Source organism: Mauremys mutica, chromosome 10, assembly GCF_020497125.1.
Source record: "Mauremys mutica isolate MM-2020 ecotype Southern chromosome 10, ASM2049712v1, whole genome shotgun sequence".
In the NCBI taxonomy this organism is placed as follows: Eukaryota; Metazoa; Chordata; order Testudines; family Geoemydidae; genus Mauremys; species Mauremys mutica.
In genome coordinates this window covers 60,747,185-60,765,829 of record NC_059081.1, presented here as the reverse complement: position 1 = coordinate 60,765,829, position 18,645 = coordinate 60,747,185, and the positions used below count along the sequence as shown (strand labels likewise).

The window sequence follows — 18,645 nt, the reverse complement described above, 5'->3', positions numbered from 1 at the left end:
GACTAAAGCTTAATGCCGAAGAAAAATAAATAGATACATAAATGTTCTCTTAAGAAAAAAAATAGAACTGGCTTCAGAACAGATTTAAAATCAGAGGCCTAGCTGCTGGCTCTTCTGAGACAGCGTAAGATGCACAGGCCAACATAAAGGCCAGGAAAAGGAGCAATACTACACCAGAGGCGTCTGTATTAATCCTAGGGCTTTCTACAGTGCAGCTGGGCCCCTGCTTCCCAACGAGGGTCGCCAGACACGCCTCAGCTCCGCTGGAGCTAGAGCGCTAAGAACGGAAGGGTGGCTGCAGCGGCTCAGGCTAGTCACCCACCTACGTACCGAGGGGTCTCTGGGCTTGGGGAGCTAGCCCAAACTGCCGTGGTCACGCTGCTGTTTTTTAGCTGCTAGCGTGAGCGTATCTACGGCTACCTGAGCTGGAAATTCTGCCTCCCAGCTGCAGCACAGATGGACCTTAAACCCAAGGGCTGCTGAGCGCCTCGTCTTTTGTACTGGGGCGGCTCTCCTGAGCCATCAGCCTGCTACGCCGGCTCTATTGCTATTTTTAGCAAGCCAGAGTAGCCACTGGCCTCTTTCGGTGCTTTTGAGCACAAAATGCAGGGGGGGCCGAGGTCCTCGGCTGATGTAAGGCGGCGCAATTCAACGGGTGTTACTGGAGTGGTGCCCACAGACCCCAGCAAGGGCCTTGCCCATTTAATTCTAAACACTGAGCCAGTCCACCAGGGCCGGCCAGAGGATTCCGGGGGCCCGGGGTCTTCGGCGGCGGGGGGCCCCCCGCTTCGGCGGTAATTCGGCGGCGGGGGGTCCTTCCGTTCCGGGAAGTGCCCCAAAGACCCACGGCGGGGACCCCCCGCCGCCGAATTACTGCCGAAGCGGGACCCGCTGCCGAAGTGCAGCCCCCACCGCGGGTCGTCGGGGCACTTCGGCGGCGGGTCCCGGAACGGAAGGACCTCCCCCGCCGCTGAATTACCGCCAAAGACTTGGCTGCACTCCGGCGGCGGGTCCCGCTTCAGCTGTAATTCGGCGGCGGGGGGTCCTTCTGTCCTGGAGCAAGTGAAGGACCCCGCTCCAGGGGCCCCAAAAAACTATCGTGGGGGCCCCTGCTGGGCCCGGGGCCTGGGGCAAATTGCCCCCCCCCACTCTGGGCAGCTCTGCAGTCCACGTGCCAAACTTCTGGCAATGGTGAACAAACCACTGCCACTTTTCTGTGCAGCTGACATTCAGAGGAGCAGAAAGGTTTTTTTAAAAAAAGTAGCAATTTTTTTTAACGGTATATTGTGTGTATCTCGTGTAGGGGCTAAGTGCACAATTTAGCTGAGCTAGCCAGCTTCCCCGGGGCACTATGAAATTATAGGTCCCAGGATGACCATCCCGAGAAATTCCATATAATCACATGTAGCAATTTAGCACTTAAGTAACTTTAGCAAAATCCCCAAACAATCATCTGTTGGTTCGGCTGCCCCAAACTCCTAACTCGGAATGGTACAAGAGAGTCTAACAGCCACTGTTAAGGACCTGATCCTGAGCATAGGGGGGCGTCAGATTCTCAGCTGATTATAATCTTGGCACACCTACACTGACTTCATGTACACCAGCTGGGGATCTGGCCATGAGGTTTTTTTGTTAGTGACTTGAACGGAAGCATAATCAAGCTTTGAGTTACTAAAGGAAAGAGCCCTACAACTCTGAAGGGAACGTGCAATGAAACGTCAGTTTGCCCAATGTCGTTCTCATAAATAAAGAAAGAAACCCTCCCCAGATGTTTGTATAAAAATATCATCCTTTTATTACATTCCACACAATACATCTTTAAAGAGTTTCAAATTTCCACAAGATATTTTCACACACAGGCAACTGCGCGATGCTGGGGATGTCACAGTTCTAGGAGGGGGAAAATTGGGAGTAAAAATCTTTTAAGTGATTTTTGTTGTCGTCGTCTTTGGTGATTTTTATTTTTAAGATTGGCCCTCAACTCCTCCTCTCACGTACACCAAAGCCCCCTCCCGAACGTCAGCAGTCCTGCCTTGCTGTAGCCAAGAGGAGAATTTTACACAGGGATGTCGTACCAACTTCGGAAATATGACTAGAGGCTTCCCTACCCTATTGAAACCGTAGGTTTGATCTGAAAACGCTGCAACAGTCTTTCAATATTTTATGTCCATTATTATCTTTGATAACTTAGCATTGGGGATTTCAGAGCAGAAGTGATGTGTTCGATCCTGCCAGTGCTACGTAATGAAGAGGCTCACTAATAAACGACTTCCATGCTGGAAGAAGCTCTCCTAGGGCTCACGTGGTACTGAACGCATCCTGAGAGGTGATGGATGCTCCTGAGTGCCTCCTGACTTCAATGGGAGTTGAAGGCACTTAGTTCCCTGGCCCCCAGGCTTGCAATCCCAGATGTGTGTTTACTCTGCACATCTCTCTCTTTCTAGATGCATCCACCACCACATGTGCTCAATGCGGAGAATCGGTTTTAGACGTTGTGCACTTTAAAAACTATCTCCCCTACCAAAGCAGCGCTGTGTGATGTTACCAGCTAAGCGGGCATCTCCGAAATCGGCAGAGTAAACTGCCGCATGCACTGAAGCATGCTGCTGACTAAGGCTGGGAAGGAGCGAACAAGAGAGTGACATCCCCATGGACGTGCGCCACTGGGGATTGGCTAAGACTCAAGCAGCCTTGGTCTCTGTCGTGATACGTGCCAAGCCTGCATGTGCAGGACACACTTTCCTGATCTGACAGAATGAGCAAGACTGCAAACAGTTAGCAGAACTGTTATCTTTTTTTCTGGGGGCAGGGGGCAGACAGGGTGGCTGGAGGTCTTAATGGGGGGAATCTGATCACTTGCCACAACCGAACACGAAAAAGCCTGAACTTTGTTCCATGGAGGCGCATTCTGCACAAATAGATCAGACTTAATGATTCAAACCACCTTTGCGTGTCATCGCTTGGTAATTTATATAAGACATTTTCACTGCATTGCTTCAGAGCCAATCAATAGATGGAGGCTTATCTTGGTTTCCATTATTTCTCCTTAGTTAGAGATGCAACAATATCTGGATTTCACTAGGTCTGCCTGCTAGTGCTTTGTTTGCTAGATGTTACTGATGCTCTAAGAAGCAGAACATTAGCAAATGCAAAACTAATTGACATTCTAGAAAGTCAATTAGCCATTTTATGATCCAGCAGCTACGAACTTGGGCAGAGAAAACAGAAGGTAAATTAGACTCGTCTTTTGTAAATTTCTAGTAAAATGACAAGGAAGAGGATTCCCACTTCCCCTGCAAAAAGATCAACATAAAAACATCAGCATACGGAGTGAGGTTCCTTAAAAAATAAATAAACCTCAGATTCAAGAAACTACAGTATTTAACGTACACCTTAGATCTGCTTTAAGTCTACACATTACTCCAAGGCTGGGATTAACAGATATAAACTAAACATTCTTTATGAGCTTCTCTGTTATAAGGCAACTTGAAATAGATTCACTTCTGGACAGGGGTGGGGTGGGAGGTGGTTTCCGCTACCAAACAATGGCTGTGTTATCATGCTGGCTGAAGAAATAAGACAGGTCTTAATTCTGAATGGCTATGAACCTCTCTGGATTCTTCCCACCATCCAAGGGGGTCTTTTGGACTGTCCAGCATGGCCTGTTCTTTTCCTTATGCACCCGCTGACATTCTGATATGAAATATAAACCCAGCCAAAGCTAGATAAGGCAACAAAAAAGCATTGTTTTCTTCCCCAAGTAAACAAATCAGTATCTTTATCGCAAATGGTATCCCAGGCCTTCCACAGGGGCTAACGCATTCCCTGTGTAAGCAGAAGCAATACAAGCAAGTTAAAAAGGGGCCTCTTTTAAATATACATTCAGTCAGTCCGCCTCACACACTCCCATGCACACGTACATACATAGATTTATATAGACACGCACGCACGCACACCAGCTTCTCGACTTGCCATCAAGTTTCCTTGCAGGTTGCCTACTGGGAGAATCAGTCTTTGAAAATAATACAGAGGAGCGTTCCCTTGCAAAGTGACACGGGCGGGATCTCTCGCCTGGCGATCCAAGCTGCAGCATTAGTTTAGAGGTTGTAAAAGAACAGGAAGGGCTGGGAAGGTAGGGGACAGGGACAGAGATGTCTAGAGTTCACACAGACGCTAGGTGAGGAGAAAAGTGCAAAAATCGAGGCAACGTATTTGAAGTCTGAATTTTTGTTTTTGTTTGTTTTGTTCTTGCTCCTGTTCGGCTCTCAGCAGCGCGAGCTGTGGTCTTGCTCTAGTTTTATTGTTAAGGTGGGCTCCACTGCCAAAGGGGCCCCGTTGGTATAATGGGAGGTTTTGTAGGTGATGGCGTGATCACTCTTCTTGGCCGCATAGCGGAACCGGTGGTAGTGGAGCACAAGGGCCAGCGCGACGGAGACCAGCACCAGAACAGCACCTCCGGCGGCCATAACGTAATACCAGTAGGCTGGGATGGGCTGCACTGACACCGTGTCCACTGTGGGCTCGCTCCCTGGCAGAAGGGTGCCCCCTGGTGGAGAGACATAGAAGAGTGTTGCTAGGTGGGATGCATGCAGACTAATAAAATGAAACACACATGCTTTCAAGAGTACAGCGCAGCATTAAGTGAGGTTATGTGACCCAGCTCCAGATACAAAACTTCCTCTTTGGGAGAAACACAATTTGGATGTTTGATGAGCAGACATATTAAAGCGGCTTATTAATTAGCCAACCTGGATTTAAATACAAATTCCAGCATTTTTTATATGAACAAAATCCAGTTTGGGGTTTTTTTTTGGAGGGGGGGGCTTCCCCGAATCAGCTTTGTCTTGTCTCCACATGACTGTTGTGGCAGGCAATGACAAAACGTCACTGTTTTAACTGGAGGTAGAGTTTCATAGCAAAGCAATAAGGAAGTCACAATAGAATGCTGGGAAAGAAATCAGAGGGAGAAATATTCTTCATTCTTAAAGGAAAAAACAGTGAAAAAGATCTCTCGCCCAGGGTGCCCTAGACAGCTATACAGAGATGGGACCATGACGATTGTCCAGTTTGACTTCCTGCATAGCACAGGCTGTGGACTGTCACCCAGCAATTCCCGCATCAAGCCCACGATCTTCAAACGTTTAGCAAGCCAGGGATGCACAATCCACGCTGCTGAAAACTAAACTACCGCCAGCCACCTGTGTCACTGAATTCAGGCTTGGTTAAGTGTCTGGGGAGCTCCCTGTTCCTCCATGTTTAACCTTTTTTGTGCCATCACATCTCTCACACAAAAAAGGATGGTGGGGGGAGGCATATATCGCTTTGTGGCCGAGCTATTTGTTTTAAAGGTCATGTCCGGATAATACGGCATACATACGAATTCTGTTTTATTGCCAGCCCACGCGCACATACGTCCTCCAACAGACTCAGAAGATGCTAAGTGGTATGTTTAGGCTAAAACCCACCTATCTCACTAAAGCAGGGCGGCACTAATGCTCACGCAACTATTACTCAGACTGCTCAAATGTTGCTTTTGGAGACAAGTCCTATCTAACTGGGGATACACTTTTGGAATTTATTGATTGGCTGGTCCATGGGCGAGAGTCTCTGAGGAAACTTTCCAGATCACTTGTTCTGTTGTTGAACAAAGACATTTTAGTATTTCTCTGGAGGCAGCCTGACGCTCCTCTCATTTTGCTATCGTTTCTGCAATAGAGAGACTCTTCCCACACAGACGGAGTTGCCAGGAGCGTCTTAAAGTGGATAGTTTGTGGGCTTCTGTGATTTGGTGTCAACTTATTATTCAGCTCACTGATAATAACTGCTGCTTGGCAACCAACTCTCTGTCTGTTTTCAGTGCATGCGCAGAAGATTCCAAGGGGAAAACAAAATAGTGAAGGATGAGTCCTGCTATGCACACAGCAAGGATATTTCCCATAACCCACCTCCCCCAGGTTTCTCATTCCCCCACCCACCTCCCCCAAGTGTCCTACGAGACGGAGGTGGTGATCTATGTGGTAGGTCTGCAGAGTTTTGTTCTGCTGTAGCCTACATAGGAGATCAGTTGCTTAGTCACAAAAAGTGATGGGAGTGAAAAACAGGGATCAAAACTATATCCACAGTGCTTGGTAAAGACTGATAGGATACATCTTGCTTCTTTGGCGCAGGAGATTGGAAACGACCCACAAGTTTGTAATTCCAGGCAAGAAAGTGTCTCCTTTCCCAGAAGAAGTGTACGTTCCTCCCCTGATACACACACAGTCACAACCATCACTAAGTGGCCTGTGTCTCAGCAGAGAGGCCATTTACTGGGTGGTAACAGAAGGATGAACTCTCCTTTCACCCTCCCCCAGAGGCAGTCCCTCCAGAACAGAGTGGAGGGACATGGGCAGGGCAGCATGGGAGAAGCCTGTAGCGTGGCTGCCTGGGCTGCGCCTATTCTGGGCATAAGCAGACATGCCAAGAATGTCTGACCTATGTGACTGGGCAAGTCATTGAGCCGCTCTGTGCCTCAGTTCCCCATCTGTACAATCAGGGACATCCCTAGCTATTTTGATGCCCTATGCAGCCCCCTCCCCAGAGGGGCTGAGTGGGGCCCCAGGCCTCTGCAGGGGGCTGTGTGGGGCCCTGCCCCAGGCCTCCACGGGGACAGGGGGAGCGGGGGGCTGGCTACTTCCTGTGGGAAGTGGAGTGACCTGGCCCCAGCCTTTCTCTGCTCCCCTGGCTCCCAGCCTTGGGGGGAGGGGGTAACCGCCCCCCAGCACTCGCCCATGGTGCGGCTGGGAGCCAGGGGACCAGAGCAGGCTGGGGCCAGGTCGCTCTACTTACCGGTGCCCCAAATTTCCTGGTGCCCTACGCAGCTGCATACGTTGCACATGGGTAAGGACGGCCCTGTGTACAATAGGGATAACAGCACTGCCCAGCTCCCAGGTGAGGAGAAATACCTCACAGATTGTGATGTGCTCAGATGCTATGGTAGTGGGGGGCCATGAAAGACAAGGAAAGAAAAGCACAACACGACGAGGTGCTACAATAATACACATGCTAAATAATAAACCCCATTTGACTATCATCCTCCCGTCCACTCTCCCTGCGCCAGTTCCTGAGGGGTGAGAGGTGGTGGTGGTGCCAGTCTTGACTCTACAAGACTCTTGGATGGGGTTGGCCAATCTGCCCCCTCCTCCCCACATACCTGGCTGTAAGGGGCCCTGGGCGCTGTTGTCACCTCACGCCACTGCAGGGGCTCCTTGCTCCGCCCCATAGTGCTACCACGAGGGAGCCTGGTTTGCTCCCTATCAAATATTTGGAGGGGGGGTCCTAAAATCCCCTCCCCCCCAGTTTTTTTCTTTAAATAGACCCACATTGGGTTATTTCTATCACGCAAAGGTAGGGGCACAGATGCTCTGTACACAGCTGTAGCTAGCACAGGGTTTCTCAAACAGGGGTCGCCGCATGTGTAGGGAAAGCCCCTGGCGGGTCGGGCCGGTGTGTTTACCTGCCCCGTCTGCAGGTCCGGCCGATCGCGGCTCCCACTGGCCGCAGATTGCGGTGGCCAGTAAGTCCCTCAGCCCGCGCCACTTCCAGCAGCTTCCATTGGCCCGGAGCAGTGATCTGTGGCCAGTGGGAGCCGCGATCGGCTAGACCTGCCGATAGGGCAGGTAAACACACCGGACCGTCCCGCCCCGCCAGGGGCTTTCCCTACACAAGCGGCGACCCCTGTTTGAGAAACCCTGAGCTAGCACAGTTCTGTGCCCCATGTGGGCACATGTGGCTACCCAATGGCAGTGTGCTGTCGTGGATAGGCAGCGTGCAAAGTGTGAGGGGATGGGTAAGAGGAGATTACTGACTACACTGAGCTGAAAGGAAGTGCACACAAGTGCCGACGGGAAAAAAAAATTCCAAATGAGAATGTTTATTTAATGTTCTTGTAGGAAAACTGCCTTATTTCAAACTGGCTGGTGCACTGAGAAGAGAGTTTACAATGTGGTCATAAAACAATACCCAAGTAATAAACTGCTGATCTCTTTGGGGAGGGTGTAAAAGTACAAACTGTCCTGCAAAATGACAAACGATGCAAATATCTCCACTAGATCTCTGCTTGCCGCCCAGGCAGCACAGGAATGGAAACCTACAGACGTTTTAATTATGGCTGTTTGGCGCTAACCGGCACTTCAAGGCCCAGATTCTCAGCTGGTGTATACCAGCATAGCACTATTGAAGTGGGAGGAGTGAGGCCTGTTCACAACAGCTGAGGATCTGGCCCCAAATACCTTAAATTCATGCCCTGGCTGGAAAAGAGAGTAGTCGTCTCTTCTCCGTTCCCAAAGGCTTGCTGCTTTCTTCTCTTTAAAATCAAGGATTGCGCTTTCTTTAGGTGAAGGATGCAGAAGTGTGTGAAAGAAACTTGCCTTCCCTTTGCCAAATGGACCTGGGCAGTTATTTAATTTTAAATGACAGGGGCTTTGCCAGACCTCTGTGAGGGTGCATAATATACCAGCGAGTCTCAGAGATAACCAGTCACTGTTTCCAAAAGCAAATCCACTTAGTTGAGTCCTAACAAATGTACATATGTCTAATCACCATCCTTGCTTGCTCAGGGCTGGTCGACACTGGGGGGGGGGGGGGGAGAGAAATCGATCTAAGATACGCAACTTCAGCTACGTGAATAGCGTAGCTGAAGTCGAAGTATCTTAGATCGAGTTACCTACCGTCCTCATGGCGCGAGATCGACGTCCGCGGCTCCCCCTGTCGACTCCGCTACCACCGTTCGCGTTGGTGGAGTTCCAGAGTCGTCAGGAGCGCATTCGGGGATCAATATAGCACGTCTAGATGAGACGCGCTATATCGATCCTCGAGAAATCGATTGCTACCCGCCAATACGGCCGGTAGTGAAGACGTACCCTCAGAAACACCTACTCTTAATCTGACAGCTAGATCGGGCAATACAGCAGCTGCATCTCAAACACTGAAGGCTCAATTCTGGGTGCAAAGGCCAGTAGTAGGTAGCCTGGATAACAATATGATGTGCTTACATAACACTTTCCATTGACGAGAGCTTCACAAACAATTAACTTTGCCTCACACAGCTACTCTGAGCTACGACCCCAGGTACATCATGGAATTTACCACCGAATTTGCTCCTGGCCTCAGAAATCATGCCCAGAATCTCAACGTTGATTCAAAAAAAGTTTTGTCCCTTTATGCTTGCAGACATAATCTTAAAATGTGAACAGTGTAAACCAAGACAGCGATGTCTGCCTGAGTCTGCAGAGAGTCTGAAACAATCGTGCTGATAGGTGTGAACTGAACCATTCACCTCAGTCAGGGCCCAGTGGACTCTGCAATCTGTGGAATTTGGCATTTTCCTAAGATCCCCTGAAGTTCAGCAGTTTTGCTGGAGAATTTGTCATTTTGTTGCAGCCAAGTGCCTGATTTTGAGTCTGTCTCCCCACCCTTCTGGAACCTGCCTCTTGCTCTCCAGATTTCTCCATAAGAGAGCATTTATTGGAATTCATGTTCTGCAGCGTACCATGCAACTGAGCAGCAGGGGGTTGGGAAGCCAGAGCTTACCGCCAGGCAAACGGGAGCCAGAAGTGTAGGCTGGCAAGCTAGGCGGCCTGGAGAACAAACACTACAGCCGCCAGGACCTTGGGAGCCAGGGTAATGAGCTGCTGAAGATAGGTATAAGCTCCCCCTTCCCTGGCATGCATGAGGGGGAAAGGAGGTGCTGAGCCTGGCTGCCGAAGAACACTGTGGGTGCTAAACCTCTTGGGAGAGTACAGAGAAAGAACCCATCCTTGGAAACTATTGTCCATGAATTTCACATCCGTGAGCATCTTCGGGTCTGGGCCAGTGCACGTGTGGGGATTGAGGAGAGGGGAACAAAAGGGTGATCAGTTAATGTCACAGTGGATATTAGGGGCTGTGGCTGCAGAATTTGGTCTCCCCGTGCCATGGAGTCCAGGGGGCCCTGACTACCAGACGTGGATTCATTATCCGATGCATTTATTTGAGAAGCACACTGAGGCATAGAGAGGTTAGCGCCCAGGGCTGTACATTAGGTGGGGCCAGAAATGTGAAGAGAAACTCGAAGTCCTGACCCCAGCAGCCACAAAACGGGTTAGCTCTTATTCCCCCGAGTAGAGGGGGATCCTGGGTGGTATAGGGCCTGTGCAGTCAACTCTATACCACTCCTTCCCAGCCCCACTGGTGCAGCTGGCATAGCTGGGGGGAAAGGGGAGGAGAGTGTGACCAGAGCACCGTTGGACTCCAAAGATACCTAGCTCCTTCGAGGCTAAGGCTCAGTGCAATCTAGAGCAACCCTTACGCTACTCTAACTTGCTCCAGAAACTGAGCCAGTCCACAGCCAGCTCAGAATTGGGAGGGCATAAAGATGGCTAAAAGCCACCTCTGCTCAACTCCAGCCCGGTCCCAAGGATCTAGCACCAGGTCTCTTGCTTTAATTACTACATCACACTGGCCCAAGGTAGGCTGAGGAGATAGCAGAGGTCTGGAAAGTCAATTTAGCAATTCAACTAGTTAAGGAATCCCACTCATTTGTCTTCAAGCATTAACAAAACCAACTTGTAGCATTAAATGTAGTTCTTCCTTATGCTGCCGACTGCTATAAATAGCTGCCAGTCATTCAGTACATGCATACAGTACACCGATGTTATCGGCTGTTTTACTGGCTCTTTGTTTTCTGGAAGTTTATTTTATATATAGAAAAGTGCTCTGCTAAGATGAAAAAAAACCCATCCTCTTAACTACATCACTTTTCTGGTCTCCCTTACGTTCTCCCACACGTCCCACACTCTCTCCTTTCTTTCATTCATTAGAGCCCTAGTTCTAAAAAAAAAAAAAAGAAGCACCTTTCTGTTTCTGTCAGGTTTGTGTGCACTTTGTTTTATGCATAACTTGGGAAGCATATCATTGTAAGTCTGATTCAGACCACAGGCTCTGGGACATTTTGTGTGTGTGCTACGTGTGCTGACGTTCACCCTTGTGCTGCCTACACACTACCACCCCACCCTCCCAGCCACACAGCAATTTCAGGATTTAACATTAAAACCAATGATTTAGTTAGGTAAGAACAAAAATCATAAAGGACAAAAGTAGAAAATAAAATGTCTAGAACCCCTAAGTCTGTGGCCCTGTGCCACAACCATGTCACAGATACACGGTCCTCTTAGAAATCACTGAAAAATATGCCAATATGGACTATTAACATGGCGGTGTTTTTCATAGATTCCAAGGCCAGAAAGGGACATTATGACTATCTAGTCTGACCTCCTGTCTAACACAGGCCATAGTATTTCAACCAAATGACTCCAGCATCAAGCCCATACCTGCAGGTTTATGTAAAGCTAGACAGACATCAATTTTTAATGATGGAGAATCTACCACCATCAGATGATGGAGAATCTACCATGTTGTGGTAATGGTTAAAAACTTGCTCCTGAATTTGTCTAGCTTCATTCAGCTTCCAGACACTGGATCTTGTAAGGATCTTTTTTGTCAGGGTCAAATATTCCATATCTCAAATGGGGTCATAGTTTATGCACACTTGACTGGTCTTATCAAAGCCTGACCCACTTGCTGAGATGTTCGTTAGACTTACCACGGCCCATGCACCCACACTGCGTTATAGTTCAACTGTCTGGGTTTTTTAATCTGCCCTTGGAGCAAGCAGTTTTGCTGGATATTAAAAGGACATTAATCTAGAGGAACATGAACTTTATCCTGCCAGGAGCCAAAGGGATGCACCTAATTAGCACAAGGACAGGTTGATTCCAGCCATCCTCCTCCTTGAAATAGAGGTGAGAGCTGCGGCGACCACAGGTCCTACCATGTAACACTCCATCTTGATCAGTGTGTCCATTCTCTGCATTGAGATGGAGCAGTGCATGATGGGACCTGTCGCAGTACCTCAGCAGTAAAGGAGATGGTGGGCCAGAGCACATGCATGGCGTAATAACAGTCGTAGCAATAGGACTTTCTTGGCAGCCTTCAGATTATTAAACCTCTGCTTTAGCCTGAGACTCAGCCTTCCTCAATCACTTTCCCCATCTAGAAACCAAACACTGGGATTTAATGTTAAGTCACAGTGAACAAATCAGTGCATGTGAACACGGGGTGGAGGAAGGGGAGAACTGCTGGTATTCCTCCCTGCCCCACAGAAAGCTCTTGCTCCCACTCCCTCCTACTGCCGGCCTGGCCCATCTGCCCCTCCTTTCCCCCTCACCAGCCAGGCCCTGGGAGGTATTTAGCTGGTGATAACCTCCTCCCTCAGTTTCAGCTACTGGGAAGGGTGTTCATGGATGAGGGTCTCCAGCCAGTGCCGCCCTTCTACTTTTGCCTGCAGGTGGGCTGGGGGGTTGAGTGTGTTGGGTAAAATCACAGCACTGTTGAAGTCAATGGAAGTTTTGCCACTGATTTCAACAGGGCCAGGATTTCGCTCATTATTTTTAGTTCATGTCCCAGTCTCTCTCTGAATACTCTGCAGAGGTTCTCCACAAAGGGTACAGAGAGCCCGGCCGAGACGCTATGCCAATATGACACAGTCTCAAAGGAAGCTTGTAATAGGATAGAGCCCAAGAACACAGGCTGGTTAGTGCCTTTAGGAAAATAAAGTACATTATATAGCAGCATACAGGAATGGTCTGTGTAACGGGTACAAGGCTTTAGATCATTGGGCTAGAATACTGTACCAGCTTCTCACCAAGGCTGTGGGTCTCAGTGGAAGGATATATAAACAAGCCAAATACCTAGAACGCTTACATTAAGAATATCACCATAACTATAATATTAGCTCACTGTTAACTCTGAGGGTGCCTCTTCTAATGCTAATAACTTACAGGCTGGTCCAAACCCCACTGAAGTCAATGGGAGATTCTCTGGCAATGCCAGTGCTTTGGATCATTTTCATCCGGAGCCACGGATCCCAAAGCACTTTGCAAACTATTGACAAAGGATCAGCTTCACCAATCACTGAAAAGCAGTTACTTCTGGGGTGAAACCCAACACCTTTTAACAGTTCCATGCAACAGTTTAGGAGAGATGGTCAGGAAGGATATTATAACCAGCTGAAAATAAAGGGGCCATTTTTAAATAGGCAGAATGCCTTTTAAAACTAAGGATTCCTGCTTTTCCTTTTTTGGAGTTTGACAACCTACACATTCACTCCTGGAGAGGTAGTGAGCCTGAGACACTGAAAACAAGATGAAAAATCTTCCCCAAAAGAGGACAGATCACATTTTTTCAGTGTAGAAAACAGCATGCCTGCTGAACCAGAAACATGTTTAATGAGCAGGCACTATCTCTGAATTCCTCTTCCTTTTGTTTTACTCTGTAGGTTTTATCAAAGAGAAGAATCCCATTTGCTATTCTTTAGACTAGCATTACGCTATTAAATGCACCATTTCACCTTGTTTCCCTTTTATTGAATGTCAACTTCCAAACTCCTGGTGGCAGTTGTTCTTCCAATTCTACTGCCTAATTTCCCTCTCCTTGCAAGCAGGCCTGCTGCCACTGTGCCTCACTAATAGCTTTGGCATCTGTACGCTGGAAAGCACCCATCTTCAAGATAAAATAAATCATTGCCACCCCTTTTACTCTTAATTCACTACCAATTTTTTTTGGTTAAATCTGTTGGTGGTCACTCTTTGCTCCTGGGTCCTACATTTAAGCTTTATTGCGCCTCACTGGGCATTGCGAAGCAGAGCACGTTATCCGGTCTTATTTGTCTTGATAATGGGTTTCCGAACTTTAATTAGACATGAGGTAGCAAAGCCTGCTCTGCTATCCTCTCCCCTTCTCTCCATGAAGAGTGCATAGGCTAGTGCCCTCTGCTGATGGGAAGGCATATTACACATTTACAGTTTCTCCTGTCTCGTAACAGCGCACATTATTTTCATATGCACACACACTGATTAAAACAATAAAAACCAAAAATGAAATCATGCCATCAGAGAAATTACTCAAATAAGTGCCATTTTACCTGGAATGTAGAAGTTCTCACCTGGGAAAGCTGTGATGGGTTCTGCAAATGGAAAATAATATTCTGATTTTAGAAAGGAGAATGTTTAAAACAAACAGAAGATCACACTGGATGCGGCCCTAGTGACTTATCAGTGACATCTCCTCAGGCCCGACATCAGCATCTGTGACCCCTGTGACTAAATGGGGAGCCCTAATCCAGTGGTTTCCAAACTTTTTACTAAGGCAACCCACCAACTGTATATAAATTCCGGGGTGGGGCCCAAAATCATACACCAGCATCCTTCTCCTCCTCTGCTGCGTTCTCCTGGCCATGTGAGGAGACACTCACCACCTGCAGCAACACCCTCTACCCTGGCAATGGTGCAAGTGATCCTACTACACGCCCGGGAAAAAAAAAGTTTGAATCAGAAACTGCACATTCAGTGACAATGGGCTAAATGAAACAGACCACAAAGATGGGCTTGCAAAATGTGCTGATAAAACAAATGCTCATTTGTTATCAATGAAGTTATCAATCATTACCTCTCTAGATACTGTAAGTGGCTGTTGAAGGGGGTATTGTGGAGTTACCTTGTTGTCGGGGCTGTGGTAGGTTTGTCTTGGCAGGCCAGGGGGGCTAGGTTTTTTTTTGCATTTAAAAGGTGGTAACTCTATCTAGCAAACACTGCGATAATTCACAGGAGCCCCTCAATGGAAGCAGGGGTGTGGATTTCACAATACTGAAGAGGCCCCTCTTTCATAGACTTATAGACTTTAAGGCCAGAAGGGACCATCATGATCATCTAGTCTCACCTCCTGCACATTGCCGGCCACAGAACCTCACCCACCCACTCCTGAAATCAACCCCTCACCTCTGGCTGAGTTACTGAAGTCCTCAAATCATGGTTTAAAGACTTCAAGTTACAGAGAATTCACCATTTACACTAGTTTAAACCTGCAAATGACTTGTGCCTCATGCTGCAGAGGCAGGGCCGGCACAACCCATTAGGCGACCTAGGTGGTCGCCTAGGGTGCTGACATTTGGGGGGCGGCGACTGCGGTGGCCGGATAGTCAGCCACAGCGGTCATCGTCGCTATTTCGGGGGCGGGACCTTCCGCGGCCTCTGTCAGGGGTGCCATTTTGGGGGCGGGACCTTCCACCGCCTAGGGTGCCAAAAGGCTGCCGGTGCTCCTGTGCAGAGGAAGGCAAAAAAAAAACCCAGGGTCTCTGCCAATCTGACCTGGAGGAAAATTCCTTCCCAACCCCAAATATGGCCATCAGTTAGACCCCGAGCATGTGGGCAAGACCCACCAGGCAGACACCTGGGAAAGAGTTCCCTGTAGTAACTCAGAGCCCTCTCATCTAGTGTCCTGTCTCCAGCCATTGGGAATTTTTGCTACTGGCAGTTACCGATGGGCCACATGCCATCAAAGGCAGTCTGAGATTAGCGTGAACTAAAAAGTTGGATTTAGATCCAGACTTCAGGGTACAATATGCCCCAAATTCAGAAGTGTTTGAATTCAGGGATTCACTCATCATAGAAATAGGAGCCTGCTACCAAATCCCAATTTGAATCAGTGTTCAGATTCCAAAACACCCTGAAAGGTGGGCGGTGTTTGGATCTGGGGTCTGGGTTCCAGCCCATCTCTAGTTTCAATTTTCACAGGCCACGTCACTTCTGGCTAGCCATGCATCCCTCTGTCTTACAGTTTCGATAAACAAAGGAGTGTGATTTTTGCAGTTACTTTGAAGGAGTGATCTCTTACAAATTACTGGATCTGAAAAGCAACAATCAGTGCATATTAGTGATTACTTGCTCTCAAAAGTAATAGACTTCTGAGTATTTTTAGATTACTTCTGCATTACGCCTGTGAGTCATAGAACCAGGCTGTGCCTGTATGGAGCACTGTGAAATCATCGCTCAAGTTCAGAACACGAGTGACAGGTTTTCGAAAGGAAAAAATTATTGAGAGTTAGAGTTCTTTTCAGGCTGAAAAGGAATCAGATTACTTCCCAGGATTACATTTTAAAAACAGTAGCCTGTTACCCTTGTCAGTTATTTTTATGGTGCTGACAAAGAGGGAATGTGGTATGCACATATTGTTTCATATTACTATGTTGGCTTCAGAAGTGACCTTACAGCTGAAATAGCGTTACATTTTTCAGTTAAAACCATTTAAAAATCCCTTGGTCAGGCATAATCAAAACCAAAATATCACCATTTACTATTAGGTTCATAGGTCCAGATTTAAGTTCCTGAAAAGATACAAGTAAGTCTTTGTAGCAGTTTGAAGCAATTTTTAGAGCTAGTGTCTAACATTTTTTGGACCTTTATGACTTACAAAGGGCTTTGTTTTAACACTTAAAGCTTTTCTTACATGTAGATAAAAACAAAACATTGGCTAATCAGGCAAGTTTGAGTATTTTAAAAAAGCTAGAAAAGAAAAGTTATTAGCAATATTCATTATTCGCATTTCTTTCTTATGCTATGGATGCCATACCATGTTTGTCAAATGCCAGCACAGAATTTTTCACATGCAACATTAGCTCTTTTGGCACGAGGGCAAGCGGTCAGTAAAGTTCAAAGCTTCAAAGAAACTTGGACCCACGGAGCTCAGAACCACTCCAGGACAAGAAGCTGACCTCTATTCTATTCTATTCTATTCTATTCAGGCTCTTGTACTGCCCTCATCACCGCAGTATCTGAGCCTTCCAGCGGTGCATTAAGCAACGTGACTAACAACTGTTATGTGTGGTTCATTTTCTCGCTTGTCCTAGTGCCCTATCTTGCTGAATTTAGGAGACCCCTGGCAACCTGTGCAGAGACATCTTGCTGATGTGAACCTTTTTAAGTACACCTTGGGCCACGGCCAGCTCCAATGGAAAGACTCTGATTTCAGTCCGGTTGGGTGTGGCCAACAGCCAAGCACTTCTCCTGCCGCTGTACAGAATGGGAGGCCCACTTCCATGGACGTCTGCCAACACAGACCCCACTAATTAGATATTTTACATAGTCCAACTCCACCCACCACTCCTCTAGGGCCAGACCCTGCCAGGACATTGAAATCAATGGGAATGAACATCTTGGCAGATTCTATCCCATGTTCATTATCTGGGGACTGCCATTATCTAAATACAATAGAGGGATGGGTAGGCTAGACGGATGAACAGTTGAATTACCATTCCAGTGGTAAACCTCTAATAAACGTTTTTAAAGCTTATGTAGCTTTCATGTTTAATGAACCTGTCTACCTGACTTTTGCCCTGAACTGGGAAATGATGAATTCTAGCACAAGCTTCTCTTTCATTATTGTGTTAACACTGCTATAAAACCCCTCTGCTATTTATTTCTCATTAGAAAAGGCTCCTATTGAACCCATCAGTCCCTCCAAGCATGTAATGCTGACTGGCAGCTGGTTTCCTGTGTCTAGCACTTTCCTTTTAAATTTTGTGTATGTCCTTTTTCTACAGAGTATTCCTTAATAACCCCACCTATTGTTTCAGCCCTCCTCTGTAGACATATATATTCCCCTTGATGCCTTTGACACCAGTACCTATGTTCCCTAGGGACTTATTTTCCCTGATATCCTTCAGATGCAAAGAGTAGCTGACTCTGACATGAACATGGACTACTTTTGCTGCATGCAACAGTGATTCTTTGTCTCATTTTGTGCATACCAGAATCACCGGGTGTAATTCCATGAGCTGTATTATGCTGGAGGTCAGACGAGATGTCATAAAGATCCATTCTGGCCCTAAATATCTATAAGTCTGCGAGACAGATGTTTACATACCCATACAATTCTCTAGGGAGATATCGGAGCCAATCCGGATGTCATCGATGGCAATTTCTCCCGAATGTCCTTTGCGTATAACACCATCGAACACAATCTACAAGCAAATCAGAACAGAAATGTCACCGTTAGGCTTCCACTCCCAGGCAGCGCAAGCAGTCCTTGTTCCCCTGCGAGAAAGAGCCGAAAATGTGCTCCCCACTTTTCAGTCACACCTGAGAAGCTAATGGCAAGGGGCCAAATGATGGCATCCTTACCCGGTTTTACCAGTCCTCACTCTGGCAAAACTTCCATTGGCAGTGAGAGTTCTGTCTGAGTAGGGACTGAGTGAAAATTCAGGGAATTCATCCTTTGGCCCATCAGTTGACAGCTGGATTCCCAACTCGCAGTTTGTTTGAATAAAACTTATTTTTCAGGGACTACAAAACAGGGCAATTGACTTGGGGTTTCATTGTTATCATGGGCTCAGCAGGACTGAATCAGCATCGTTCCAGTGAAGTCAATGGAGCAACATGGATTTATACCAGCTGAGGAGCTAGCTGATTGAGTTAATACTGGACACGGGACATGATAAAAAAAGAGGTTTAATACCTGGAGTAAGTTTAAAGTGATAATACTAAGCTGTGAAAAATGCTGAGTGAAAATACCTGCATTATTTAAGTAATATTCAGTTAGTTAGTTAGTTAGTTAGTAGCTGTACATCATTTTTAACATGCAAAGTACTATCTAAATGCCAGGTACCCTATCTGGAAGCACATTGCGTGCATTGGTATTTTATTAAAAAGCCAAATGAACGCACACAAACCAGCAATGCAGCTCCAGGGACACCAGTGCAAAGACCTTTGCTTCATGTTTGTAGCCATTGCTTCC

The 18,645-nt window shown here is 47.3% G+C and overlaps 1 protein-coding gene across 5 annotated transcripts in view; it reads right to left on the bottom strand.

The window, feature by feature from the left end:
- Positions 1 to 18,645, bottom strand: part of NRP2 (neuropilin 2) — a 129,660-nt gene that overhangs the window by 18,331 nt on the left and 92,684 nt on the right. For 2 of the 5 annotated variants that reach the window (XM_045031688.1, XM_045031692.1), the window contains 2 exons: positions 17,776 to 17,872; positions 14,000 to 14,041 (listed from right to left, as the gene is read on the bottom strand). In XM_045031688.1, coding sequence (XP_044887623.1) covers positions 14,000 to 14,041; positions 17,776 to 17,872 — 139 coding nt within the window. Of the gene's footprint in view, positions 1 to 1,769; positions 4,547 to 13,999; positions 14,042 to 17,775; positions 17,873 to 18,645 lie in introns of those variants that run through there. The other 3 variants (XM_045031691.1, XM_045031690.1, XM_045031689.1) reach the window with 3 other exon arrangements.